Source organism: Cebus imitator, unplaced genomic scaffold (assembly GCF_001604975.1).
Source record: "Cebus imitator isolate Cc_AM_T3 unplaced genomic scaffold, Cebus_imitator-1.0 Scaffold156, whole genome shotgun sequence".
Lineage (NCBI taxonomy): Eukaryota > Metazoa > Chordata > Mammalia > Primates > Cebidae > Cebus > Cebus imitator.
Genome location: NW_016107471.1, coordinates 708,933 through 722,928, shown reverse-complemented (window position 1 = coordinate 722,928; position 13,996 = coordinate 708,933). Strand labels below are relative to the sequence as shown.

Genomic DNA, 13,996 nt, shown 5'->3' with positions numbered 1-13,996 from the left:
AAGGTTAAAAGTGGAAGCATGTATGAAACTTCCACATCAAAAATCCCAGCCCTTTTGTTTTTCTCCTCTTTTAAGGACTAAAATGTGGGCATGGTATTGGTGATGCAGTTTGGGCCATGAAATTGAAAATAATACCCTAGACAAAAGGAAAAATGTAGTAACAAGATCACTCGGTCACTGGAATATTCATGGAGCAGAGCCATGATGCCAACCCAAGACCACTAACCAGCATGGATTTTCATGTGAGAAATATAAACATTCCATTTAATTTAAGTCACAGTCATTTTAGCTATTAAGGCAGCTAAACAATATCCCAAACTAAAAAATGAAGAATGACTTTCCTGGACCTAAAAACAATATTTTATCCCAGACTACTTGACAAATGGGCACTAAAGATATTAAAGATAAGACGATTGAAAAGATGACTGGAGGGCAATCCAAGACTGAGTCACTGTGGAATAAGAGCAATTTTTAATTCCATATATATGGCTAAAAGAGGACTAGGGCCTACCTACAGGGATCCTTAAAAAAGAGTGTGAGAAACAACAAAGAGATATAGCAAGTAGCTCTTAAATTAAAAATGAAACCAAATAGGGAACAGAATTTTTAAAAATATGTAGTTAGGTCACTAGCCAATATTTTAGGCAGAGGGGGAGCTCTTTCAAAGCACCTGCATTAGTTCAGAAATCCTTGAAATTTAGAGACTATACATATAAATCTAGGGTATAACTGTACTTTGTTCAAAAGTAAGAGATGTCACAAGCTTATTTTAATATCTGGGAAATAGTATATTCATTACTTCTGTAATAATTTCAATTTAACTAAAGAGGAGTAGTTATAAATAACACAATTTCCTACTACCTCAACCTTTCCTCTTTGTTCTCACCTTTGATAAACCTTTTAATGAGCTACTCAAGATGACATTTAAGTGGTTTTACTAAACTAAAAACTAGTCTTTTTTTTTTTATTTTAAAAGTTTCTATGTATCGCTTATACTTCTTGGAACTCATAAAATATACAGACATATTACAATTTCTTTAGATAGTCCTAAACATTCAAGATGAGTAATCACCTATACTTGGTAATGTTTTGAAAGAAAAATAATCTTAAAAATTTTAATAATGGGTAATTTATGGTAGGTTCTATAATTAACTACCATATATGAACATAGTATGGTGAGTCTCACTGAATTTGTTGCTTATTCAACTACCTATCCTAGATGTTCATAACCTGAGATAGAATGCAGGGATCTGTGACCTTAGGTAGAAAAAAATATTACATGTTGATTTTCACTAATTTCCATCAGAAACTTAGCATTTCCTTCAATTATGCCTATAGGCAACACATCACAATGTTCTTAGCGATATCTGTAACTTTGTCACCAACGTGTCTCAAATCTTCTTTTTTCATATTTTTATATTTTTCTTTTCCATTGTTTCAGACTCACAAAGCACTGCTTATACTAATCACTAAGTCAAATTACGGTAGTTTTTAGATTTGAAATGTGTATTAAAAGCATATATATCAGAAATACTTTTTTTATTATTTTGATAACTATTTTATTAGAATTCGTTTCCTTTGGTATTTTATGTATTTTATTTTGTGCACTTCAAACATTGTTTTTCAAAAGCGTCTATAGATTTTTCTAGACTCCCAAAAGGGATTCAAAGCATAAAAAGGCTTAAGAGCCACTGTATTTTGTTCATGCTGGTTACATAAAACATTTAGAACTACCATCCGTATATAATCTAGCAGTTCCACTAAAGAGTATATATCCCCCCAAAAATGAAATCAACATATGGAAGAGATATCTCCACTCCTGTGTTTATTGTAGGAGTATTCACAATAGTCAAAATATATAATCAATCTGTGTCCATCAGAGGATGAATGTATAAAGAAATTGTGGTATATATACACAATGGAATATTATTCAGCCATAAAAAGAATGAAATCCTGTAATTTGCAACAACATGGATGAAACTAGAGGTCATTATGTTAAGTGAAATAAGTCAAACAGAAAGACAAATATCACACATTCTCACTCATATGTGGGAACTAAAATAGTGAATCTCATGAAGATAGAGTGTAGATTGATGGTTACCAGAGTCCAGGAAGGGTAGGAGAGAGGTGGGGCATAAAGAGAGATTAATTATGGGTACAATGTACATGTAGAAGAAATAAGAACTGGTGTTGGATAGGTAAGAAGGGGGGCTATAGTTAACATTAATCAATTGTATATTTCAAAATAGTAAGAAGATAATAATTTGAATGTTTCTAGTATAAAGAAAAGATAACTAAGGTGACGGATATCCAATTCGCTTTATTTGATTACATGAATGTATGAAATTATCACATGTACCCTGAAAATATGTATATCTACTATGTATCAATTTAAAAACTTTAGACTGTGCCTGTTATGTAGCAAACTTTTAATAGCTCTTTGTAATTTACATTTTACATTTCCCATAATATTTTGTGAACAGCTGAAATGGTTAAATAACAGAAGTAGTTGTGGGTCTTCTTTTTACATAAAGAAAATTTTATTATAACTACAAATCATTTCACTTACTTGCAAAGATCATTAACACAGCTGGCAATATACAAATATGGATCAATATACTCATGGCAGCTCAGAAAAGGAAACTGCAACAGTATCTGACACTTGAAGAAGATTGCCTGTGCAAAAAAAGATGCCAGTCACTAGTTTCATGGTGTGTATATAGTCTTATATTATTTTTACAGATCTATTTGCAGGATTTTCAGTTCTCACAAGGAAAAATATGGTAATTTATAAATTTTAACCAACATTTTTCTAACTACAGATTTTCATGAGTACTGCATTTATGAAATTCCCTACATTTACTATTTCGGAAATTAAAGTGATTCCCTATTGCAATTATGTTTCCAGGATATAATATTTTTAAATTAAGTTGTGTTTGCACTTAAGAATGCTTAGGTAAATATATAAATAAGGCATATGTGTATTCTGTCCAACATGCTCACATTTCTCACATCAAATTTACCTCAAATGCTGGCATTCCACTGGAGCATGGATTTGGAAAATCTGAGGGTGTGAGTACACATTTGGTGTCATCTGGAGTTTGCACCGACCAACTATTTGCAAACATAGCGATGTCTTCTGTGTAGTCCTCTATTTCACACAAGCACACACACACACAAATAGGTGTAATCATATCATTTTCCACAAACATAGACATGGTTCTTTAACACAAACTTCCTGGTCAAAACTTTAAACTCAATAACATTATAATTAATATGCGATATTGGATAATAACATTATTTTAGCATAACAAAAACAAATTGAACAAATTGTGACTACCAAATAAAAGTTAGTTCCACTGGAGAGAAAAAGCAAACTACATTTAAACAACATGGGGAAGGATGAAGGACAGTGAGTACAACGTACACATCACTGAATAATTAATCACCAATGCTCAATCTGTGCTATTGAGAGGAGAAAAAATGTGCACAAAATGAAAAAAAAAACACAAATAAAAGTTTAGTGTAAAAATTATCAGACAAATCTCTCATTATATTTAATATTAGTAAGAACCTTACTAAAATTGCAGTTCCATTTGGTGGGGACAGTCCACACAAAAAAATCTTGTCAAATTCTTGGGGACACTTCAGAGGACAGTCACATAGACAATGAAAGATTAGAAAATACATCTATAGGAGAGAAGACTAAGAAGTGAATCTATTTCATCTACATATGATGAACAGTGTTTCGAAACATGCTCAGGAAAGACATCCCGATTGAGAACCCTGAAGCTAATTCACCATTAATCTCAGGCAAGATTCAGGGGTTAATGTGTTGGCAGCAACAAAGTCCAGTGCTCCAGATTCTTCATTCCAAAGCAAGGTTTTTTATTTATTTATTTATTTTGAGATGGAGTCTCACTCTTTCACCCAGGCTGGAGTGCAGTAGCACCATCTTGGCTCACTGCAATCTCCACCTCCTGGATTCAAGCAATTCTCCTGCCTCGGCCTCCCGAATAGCTGGGATTACAGGCACCTGCCACCACACCTGGCTAATTTTTGTATTTTTTGTAGAGATGGGGTTTCACCATTTTGGTCAGGCTGGTCTTGAACTCCCGACCCTGTGATCCACTTGCCTCAGCCTTCCAAAGTGCTGGGATTACAGGTGTAAGCCACCGTGCCAGGCCCCAAATCAAGTTTTTACATTATCTTTCTACCTGATCTGAGAACAAGTTCAGGGAATGATACAGAAATTAATCCTTCCCCTCCACCATTCAGACAAAGGCTGAATGTCAAAGCTCGAAGACTGGGCGGGACCAAACAAGATGACGTCTCAAAGTTCCATGTAAGACAGTTAGACTTCAGATTTGAGGTTGGAGTTCTCCACCACCCAGATTTGCATGGTCAGAAGTCTACCACTGATGACAATCCATTGCACCACTAGAGTCAGAAATCTTGAGCCAAATGTTTACCAATTTCTCTGAGTAACTTCAAAGTAGAAAAATAATGTGTGTATGCCACTACCAAACACTGGGAAGATGAGGGACTTTATTATCTGTAAGAATGCTTTGCTCTCTTGGTGTAAAATACTAAAGTTTATCATAGCCTAGAAGACTTTGCATGAGCTGGGCCCTGCTCTCCTCTCACTCCCACCCCGTCCTGCCCCTCCTATATCTTCTGCATCTATTCTTGCTCAACCTACTCCAGTCATATTGACTTTGTGCTGTTCTTCAAACACTCAAACTCACTCCCACCCCAGAACACTTGGTCTTGTTCTTCCTCCTTCAACACCACTCCTTCCTGAAATCTCTCTGTTGCCTCCCTTATTTCATGTAGGCCTCTGTTTAATATACTCCTCAGAGAGCCCTTCTCTGCCATGTGATCTAGACTAGCATCAATCACAGACTTACTCCATCACTCTTTACCTTCTTTCTCCACCTTTATTCTTTCATGGCTGCTATTGCTCACAAAAATTATATTTCAGTGTGTTTATCTTGTTTTCCATTACAGTATGTACTACATGAAGGCCAAAAGCTATTCTATTGCTGTATTCCTAGTTTAGCATCTGGCATATAGCAGGTATTCAAAATATATTTGCTGAATAAGTGAGTGAATAAATATAGGGGAATTTGTGAACTTTATTAAAAAGATTATTAGAATCCAGCTTTCAGCCTGGATGTGGCGACTCACAGCTATAATCCGAGCACTCTGGGAGACTGTGGTGGGTGGCTTACATGAGGCCAGGAGTGTGAGACCAGCCTGGCCAACATGGCAAGACCCAATCTCTACTAAGAATACAAACATTAGCCAGGCATGATGGTTCATGCCTGTAATCCCAGCTACTCAGGAGGCTGTGGCACGAGACTCGCTTGAACCTGGCAGGAAGAGGTTGTAGTGAGCCAAGGTCATGCCACTGCACTCCAGCCTGGGCGACAGAGTAAGACCCTGTCTCAAAAACAAAACAAACAACAACAACAAAGAATCCTTTGTCTCTGATATCATTGAAATGTTGCACACCCAAGAAAGTATCAGCCTGCTGTAATATACTTTTAAAAAATGGAAAAACTGATGACTCTTTTAAGTACATGTATAGTTACATTTCCTTTCAAAACACCATTTTTTAAAGGTCTGAAGAAACAAAAATATTTCCGTAAAACCCACTTATTTCAATACTATGCAAGAATTTTAATGTTACTAAACCAACCTGGCCAATTCCTTAGAGTTCACTTTAATTGCAGCTTTGAACCACATATTTATCTATTTTATATAGCATCAACAAGAGTCATAAAAGTTGTTTATCATGAGATTTTAAATCCATATCTAATGGTGGAATGGGAACACACTAAACTAAAATTAAAATGTTTTGTATAAAATATGCTCTAAGTAGAGTAATTTATTGTCCATATTGGACACTTTTGAGAATGAAAAGAAGGCATTATTAATTATTATGCTGGGAAAAGTGAAAGTAAACCAGGACTTATATGTTGGTGTATAGCTAGCTGTAGACATGAATTATGGAAACAGAAGTCTCAACTAGGCAACAAATTAAAATCCTCCTATGTGTACAGAAATTCTGACAAGTCTCATTTCTTTGTGAAATCATCCCTGAAGGATGAGTTGGAATGCAGAGAGAAATGCAATTTTAATCACCATTAAGAAACTATGCATTCAGCGGCATTCAATCAAACTCACTCTCTCTTAATATTTTTCTAATCAGCAAAATACAGGTTGAGTTTCAAGAAAATATCAGGCTTCTTAAAGCCAAAGGTAATACTGCTCATCTGTAGACATTTTCTTGCATTATTATACCATGGGAGGAAATAGGCAGCTTCTTATCAAAGTTGTTGTAAGTTAGGTTTTTAAAAAAATTACTCTGCCTTATACTGTGAAGCAAATAACATTGTGAAGAAGGTGAAATACCTCCTTATGTCTTTCCCATGTACTTTCCGGAATCCTTCTTGCCTTCTGCCAGTTCAGTCGTAATTGAGCTCCATTGCCTTCTGCCAGTCTTCATCCACTTCTAATCCACTAACACCCTTGTGCATGCTGCCCCAGTTGGCTCACTGTGAACAACCATTTCATGTTCCAAGTTATCTTGAACATGTAAGTCTGTCTGTGCCTTAACTCAAATCTAAGTCTTCCTACCTCTAACAAGAGCAGATGCTACTTTCTACCCTGACCTCCACACCATGTTCACTGGACGTCCCAGGGGAAGTTGCCCAAAGCAGCCTTTTTTTATTCTTTTTTTCTTTTTTTGAGACAGAGTCTTGCTCTGTTATGCAGAGGCATGATCTTGGCTCACTGCAGCCTCCAGCTCACTGCAGCCTCCACCTCCCGGGTTCGAGCAATTCTTCTGCCTCAGCCTCCCCAGTAGCTGGGATTACAGGTATCCGCCATCACGCCCAGCTAATTATTGTATTTTCAGTAGAGATGGGGTATCACCATGTTGGCCAGGCTGGTCTTGAATTCCTGACCTCAGGTGATCCACTTGCCTCATCTTTCCAAAGTGCTGGGATTACAGGAGTGAGCCACCATGTCCAGCCTACCCCAAAGCAGTCTTTTCTAACTCTAACACGAAGAGCTGGACTAAGGATTTTTTTTTCATGAAGCTTTGATACAGAACAAAAATAAATCAGCAATTACCATCTGGTTCATTCTGCCTGCATCCAAAACTCTACTTCCTAATACAATCTCAAGAGTCCAACTTTGTGACCCCTCTCATTGCAAATGCCAGCTGGATGCAAAACACCATTTCAGGATGGTCCCAGTACTATACATTTGTATTGTGCTCAGAGACTTTTAAACACTTTTATTTACATTTTCTCATTCAATATTCACTGGCTGGGAAGCTCCCAGAGTCATTATCATTATCCCTATTTTACATATGAGGAAATTGACTTTTTGGAGCCCTGCTCTCTACTCTAGCTGCTACTAAACTAATCCTGATGATGCATCATCTATCTTGAGCAAAACATTTGCATTTTTATAAGGGCTTCTCAAAGGAATGTAAAGATATTTTCAAATGCTTTTATTTCAGCCCCATTATAGGCTTATGGTGAAATACTTGGAGACGGCTATAAATTAAATTAAATGTATTGAGTATTATCTACGTGCTTAGGTACTGTACTGTTTTATACTGATTGTCTCATTTAATCCTTGCAACTCTTATGAAGCATATACTCTTATAATATCATTAAACTTACAAACTTTAATAAGGATAAAGGAGAATTTGAATCACACAGTCTGACTCCAGAGCCCACAGTCTAAGCAGTCCCTTCACCATCCTTTAAAAGACAACATAGGGGCAACTCATCTCTGTTAATTTTATAATATAAAACAAAAGTATCATATAGCATTTACAGCTTCAATGGCAAGTGCTCAAGCACTTATCTAAGCACAGGATTGGGAGCCTCTCAGGTCTGTAATCCAACCCTGACAGTATCAGTTACAAGCTATGTTACACTGGACGCATCACCTTGTGTTCTTATCATAAAATTAAGAAAATAATACTGGCTGGGTGCAATGGTGCACCTGTAGTCCCCGCTACCTGAGAGGCTGAGACCAGAGGATTACTTGAGCCAGGAGCTCAAGATCAGCATGGGCAACATAGCAAGACCCCATCTTAATGAAAAGAAATAGCAAGACCTCACCTTGAAAAGAAGAAAAGAAAAGAAAGGAGAGGAAAACAAAAAGACTACTCACCTTACAGGATATTGTGAGGGTTGGAAATAATATAGCTATGTGCTTAAACTAACTATTGTTATAAATATTAGCAAGGTATATTATTATTATTACTGGCTACTCTGTGAGTTCCAAATTATTATAGCCCTATTTTCCAGCTAAAGAAACAGAGCATAAGAATGGTTAAATTAGTGTTCTCGATTACAGAACTTATAAAAGTTGAAATGAGATTCAAAGCCAAGTTCACTGGTACTAAGAACAGTATTCTTTTTTTATTGTACTTCTATGTGTGGACCTAAATTAGGATTATGGTTGATTCTCTTATTCTATTGCCATTGCACACTAGTATCTGAATTGATACAGAACCCCTTTCTAATAACTCAGTTTTAGTTTCATAACTTAGATTTAATAGATGATCTGGTAGGTATATAAAACCTTTCCAAGTTACTATTCAACTTTCCCACTCACATTTTATTATTTTTGCAAAACTATTATTTGCCAATTATTCAATTTATTCCTATCAAGAAGGGATACAAAAATAGTTTTTGTCTTGACAAAGACATATTTAAGCCAAATGGATTTGAATCACTAGAATATAAACTTCAAGAAGTGAAATGTTTTGTTCACTGATGTATTCCAGTTAATACATCAGTGAATACAGAGGTGTCCCTCCCAAAGCAGTGGATACAGAGGTATCCCAAGCTTCTAACACAAAACAAATGCTCTGTTAAAATGTGTTATAAGTGCTTCACGCTAATTTAGCGAAGGAAACTAGTTCATGGTTTTCAAGAATTACACCAAAATATTTTTCTATTCGACCTTTACTTAAAATCACTAAAGCAGGCAATGACAGCCACAAAATTTCCCCCCTATCTATGACAAGTCTTCTGGGTACAAAACAGCTTGGTCAGGGGAAAAAAGAAGGCTTTAGAAGATATACACACATTTCTTCTGCTTCACTTACCTTGCAGAATTATGAAATCATCAGACTGAATGTCATTGTAGTTTCCACATAGGCCACATGATTTCCCCTTATGGTCCTCAGACAGCTTGAGGTAGATCCCAGATATCCCATCCCAAGCCAATGAAAAGCCAAAGGTTGTTTTCACGAGAATGTAGTCAGCTAGCTTCTCGATGAAAATCTGTCCAATTGTCTGAGGCAATGTTAAACTTGAAAAATAGAATAAAAGCTATCTAAGAATGATGATAAGAGCTCAATTACAGTTAATATGTTTTTTAAGTGACTGAGATATAATTAAAAGAAAATGATTACTCAAAATTATTGAATAAACTGTGCAGCAAGATCTCCAAAGCAACCATCCTCTGAAAAATCTCAACATTTTTGAAAACTTCAGTATTGAAATAAAAATACAACAAAAATGATACTGTTTTCTTATACAGATTTAGATTTTGTATTTATAATTAGATGCTTCTTTGAACGAACAAAAATCACACAACTGCTAAATACTGGTGATTTGTTAAACCTGGAAAATAACCTTGCCTATTTAGAATAGTTAGAGCTTAAATGTGTTTATTATTATCTAAAGAGTTAAAATGATCTAAAAATGCTGCTCAACAATTTTGAAGTAAGGATAAACAATAGTCAATATATATAAACATGATGCTTGAGTTCTGATTTTGCTTAATTTTACTTTAAACATGGCTATAAGGAAATAGGAGTTTCTATCTTTAGAATGACACTTTGACATAAGTCATTGTTTTCTAAAAAATATCAAAGGATGATGAACTATAAATTAGATTTTTAATGCTGCAAAGTACAATATTAGGACTATAATACACTTTGTCATACTGTGTTATATAGGGGTAATACTCAAAATTTTTTAATTGGATACAATTTAGCCTATTTAAACAAGTGTCACGTAAAATATGTAAGCTCCTGATACAATGTCTAATTTTTCCATTTTTCAGAAGCATATGTACATATAAAGGAAGTGGGTGGCATAAGGTAACTGAAGAGAACTAAACAATTGAATATTTTGAAAGCACCTAGAATATTTTTGAAAGAACACAGTTATCCTTCCGTCCATCAGTATTGCCAAAAAGAACAAGTGCTGATAATTAAATAAATTGGAAAAACCTCATTTATATTAAGATAGCTATGTCAAATAAAAATTATATGTAATTATATATAATGTGAATAATAGGGGTAGCTAATACGTATATTCATATATTTCTCTCAAAATTTTCAAATTAGTGAGTTTCTTTCCAGGAAGAGCATGGCTTGATGAACCAAAAACTACAAAACTGAACAGACTAGCTAACAAAGGGAGAATCCCCAAAGAAACAATTAAAAAGATCTGTAGTCATTTACACACAAAAAATTTTTTACAGATACTTATTCATAGAAAAATATTTACAAAAATAGAATACTAACTAAAAGTTTAAAATGGAGAATAGATAAAAAAAAAAGACTCTAGCTAACTACTGCCATAATACAGTCTTATTAAAAATTATAAATATGAGGAATTCATAGTAAAAGTCAACATGAAATAACATTAAAGAAATGTCACTTGTTTTAAATTTGTAAGTTTATGAAAGAAGTAAATCACATTTACAAATACATTTCAGAGTAATAGACAGCTAAACTTATGGAAGAATAATTGTACTATTATGTTTACTTTTTTATTTGGTCATTTGTCACTTGGTCATTTGATCTCCTTAATAGTAAATTTAATTAAATAATCAGTTTTTGAAAGTAAAGGTGGATAGCTGTGATTATCCTGAAGTTTATAACATAGAAGGATGCTAGCGGAATTGGGAGATAATAGTTTAAACTAGACAATATCCAATAGGTCAAATAAAAACATGAAACCTAGGTAGGACACATTAAAATGTAAACCTAAATGAATGCAGAACTAAATGCTGCAAAGTATTCAGGGATTCATTTGTATTGAAACCCCTTATTTTCACAGGTGAAAGAAATGAAATCCAGAGAAGTTTTACACACAGAGCCACCCATGTTTGATTTTTTTTTGGCAAATATTTCTGTAGCATTTGCTATGAGTTAGGTCCCAAGTCAGGAACAGCATTTGTGAAAGCAATATTGCTGAATAATAAGAAAACCATCCTTTTTCTATCACATAATCTGAAATCCTCATAGAAATGCTTTTGTGAATTAAAATTAAATATTATGTTTTTGCTTTAATAAAGAAATAATATTCTTGAAAAATCAATCTGAATGGTAAGTATTACGTTTTACAAAACATAATAATTGTTTAAATGCCCATTTTATTACCCAAAATTCCATAGAGAGAAGGCTAAATGACTCTTTAAATTCAACTCTAGGAAATACACATGGAAATGCATTATCTTCTTACTCAATTGCCTAAACTTTCTTTTATGAGAAAATGAGAAGTACAGAACCCAACTGACCAAGAAAATAAGCCTCAGACAGCGGGAAGAGCTGTTCTAGGTTGTCTGGCTGTTTCAAGGCTCCTCTGGTGCTCTGTCCACTGCCCCTTCTGCTACCACCTGCTACCACTGCTGCCTTTTGAGGAATCTAAACCCAGAAAAAGCAACATGGGTTGATAAAGCCATTGCACTGGAAAGTATTCCTATAGTTCAAACACTTGCTAGTGAATTCTGAATGATGAATAGAATTGTTCCAGCCCACAATTTCCTTGATCTGGCATAATTCAGCCTGGAAATATTTAAAATTGAGTCTCTCTGTAATTATTTAGATTGGAAGGCAGATTATTCCACAGTATTTCTAGTTTAAAATGTAAAAAAAAAAAAAAAAACCACACCCTTTTGCCAAATACATAAACATCCCCTGCCCCAAAATTGTCATGTCATATTCCTGGCAGATAGGAAACTGGAAGTGGGCTCCTCTCTGATCTATCTGAGGTCAGTCATTTGTTAACTCTCAGTCAGAACTTCCGTGGAAAATCTCAAGTAACACCCAAACTCCATTCAAACAAACTGGAAAGAACTTCCAGAATCCTTTCCAAAATAAAAAAATATATATTTTTAGGTTTCTGCATTAAAGAAAGAAGAAAATATTTAAGAAAGAGGGGAAAAAAATCAAGAATTAAACTCAAGATATCTCTTGAATCTCTCATTTAAAAAAAAAAAAGAGAGAGACTCTCATCTCCACCCATGTAAACATATTATATTTATATTCTGCACACAAGCAATCAGGAATGGTAAACCGATTATACTCCTGACTGCCTGGATGGCCTCAGAGCCCACTAAAGTTTTGATGTCTGTAAGTTATATCTTTAAGAGTATTGTTAAGGAAGAAATCCTCTCTTCATACCCTCCACAGTTCACTTCCAGCATGTGATGTTTGGATTTTCTATTAATTTGTGGTGTTATTGACATTTTACTGTTTCCCATATCCTACCTGATTCCATTCTTTTTTATTTCATGACCATAAATTCGAATTTCCTCTTGGTTTGAAAAGAACAAGCTGATTGACCGATAACAAGAATACACCGAACCAAGGCATTTAGGGCTGTTATGAACCTTAAGGGGAGAAAAACAAAAAGAAAGCATAGGAACAAACAACAAATTCGAGTTACTAAAACCACAGTATATGTTTACAATTATACTGCTTCATTAGTCCCATGGCACTTTACAATGTTATAACTACATTTGGGATTTCTGAGAGAAAAGAAATATTTACCTCAAATATTGGACAACGAAATTAGCTTCCTAAAACACAAGTTAATGAGCATACTTTTGGAACAATTTGAATCTTCATATGTTGGATGTTAATATTCTCAAGCTACATGGTATGCACTGGGAGAAATTAGTTCTGATAGTAAAACTGTAGAGCACCACAAAGAAGCGCATTTATCATTTTTACGTCTGTATTTTTACCTGTTAGAGAATCATAAAACAGAGCTTTGAATGGAACTCTACACAAAGCAATATTTAAAGGTTGAAAAGTGACCATGAACTCACTAAAAATAAAATTGATATTATTTTTATTTATTCCTAGACACTTTGGGGAAGACAGAGATTATTTTACAAAAAAAAAAAATGGGAAAATTCGTTTAAGAAAAAGAATGCAAGGAAGAAAAGAAGAAAGGAAGAAAAGAGAAAAGGAAGCTTAGATTCTTTTACCCGATACCAAAATTAACAAAGATTACAATTAGAGGTGGAAAAGAACTTCCTAAGCCTCAAAGTGATTTTAAAAATTATCAATAGTGTAGGCTTTTAAAAAATTTGTTTGTTTTTAGGGTGTTTTGTTTTGTTGTTTTGTTTTTGAGATAGAGTCTCTCTCTGTTGTCCAGGCTGGAGTGCAGTGGTGTGATCTTGGTTCACTGCAACCTCTGCCTCTCATATTCAAGTGATTCTCATGCCTCAGCCTCCCAAGTAGCTGGGGCTATAGGTGTGTACCACCAAACTGGTTAATTTTGTATTTTTTCAGTAGAGACAGGGTTTCACTATGTTGGCCAGGCTCGTCTCCAACTCCCGACTTCCACCTACCTCGGCCTCTCAAGTTGCTGGGATTACAGGTATGAGTCACCATGCATGGCCTCAATAATATAATTTTAATATTGTAGCGATTTAATGTATATTAATTTTATGTTTGACCAGCAAATTTTATTGATCATTTATTATGTACCAGGCACTGTTCTAGGTTCTGGGGATATAGCAGCCATAGCTGAAATAGAAAACACAGCTATGTAAAGCTAAAAGATACACTATGTTAGATGACATTAAGGAGAAATATTAAGCAGGAAAATGAGATAGGGTGTGTATGTGCCAAGGTCTGGGGGAATTTTCAGAGTGAGTGGCCAAGAAAGGCCGTGCTGAAAAGATGAAATTCTAGTAAAGATGTAGC

At 34.8% G+C, this 13,996-nt stretch overlaps 1 protein-coding gene across 1 annotated transcript in view; it reads right to left on the bottom strand.

Moving 5' to 3' along the window:
- Positions 1-13,996, bottom strand: part of OTOGL (otogelin like) — a 202,897-nt gene that overhangs the window by 145,125 nt on the left and 43,776 nt on the right. Inside the window, exons 9-12 of the mRNA XM_017543473.2 lie at positions 12,548-12,669; positions 9,146-9,351; positions 3,024-3,151; positions 2,570-2,676 (exon numbers count right to left, since the gene is read on the bottom strand). Of these exons, the coding sequence (XP_017398962.1) occupies positions 2,570-2,676; positions 3,024-3,151; positions 9,146-9,351; positions 12,548-12,669 (563 nt within the window). The remainder of the gene's footprint in view (positions 1-2,569; positions 2,677-3,023; positions 3,152-9,145; positions 9,352-12,547; positions 12,670-13,996) is intronic.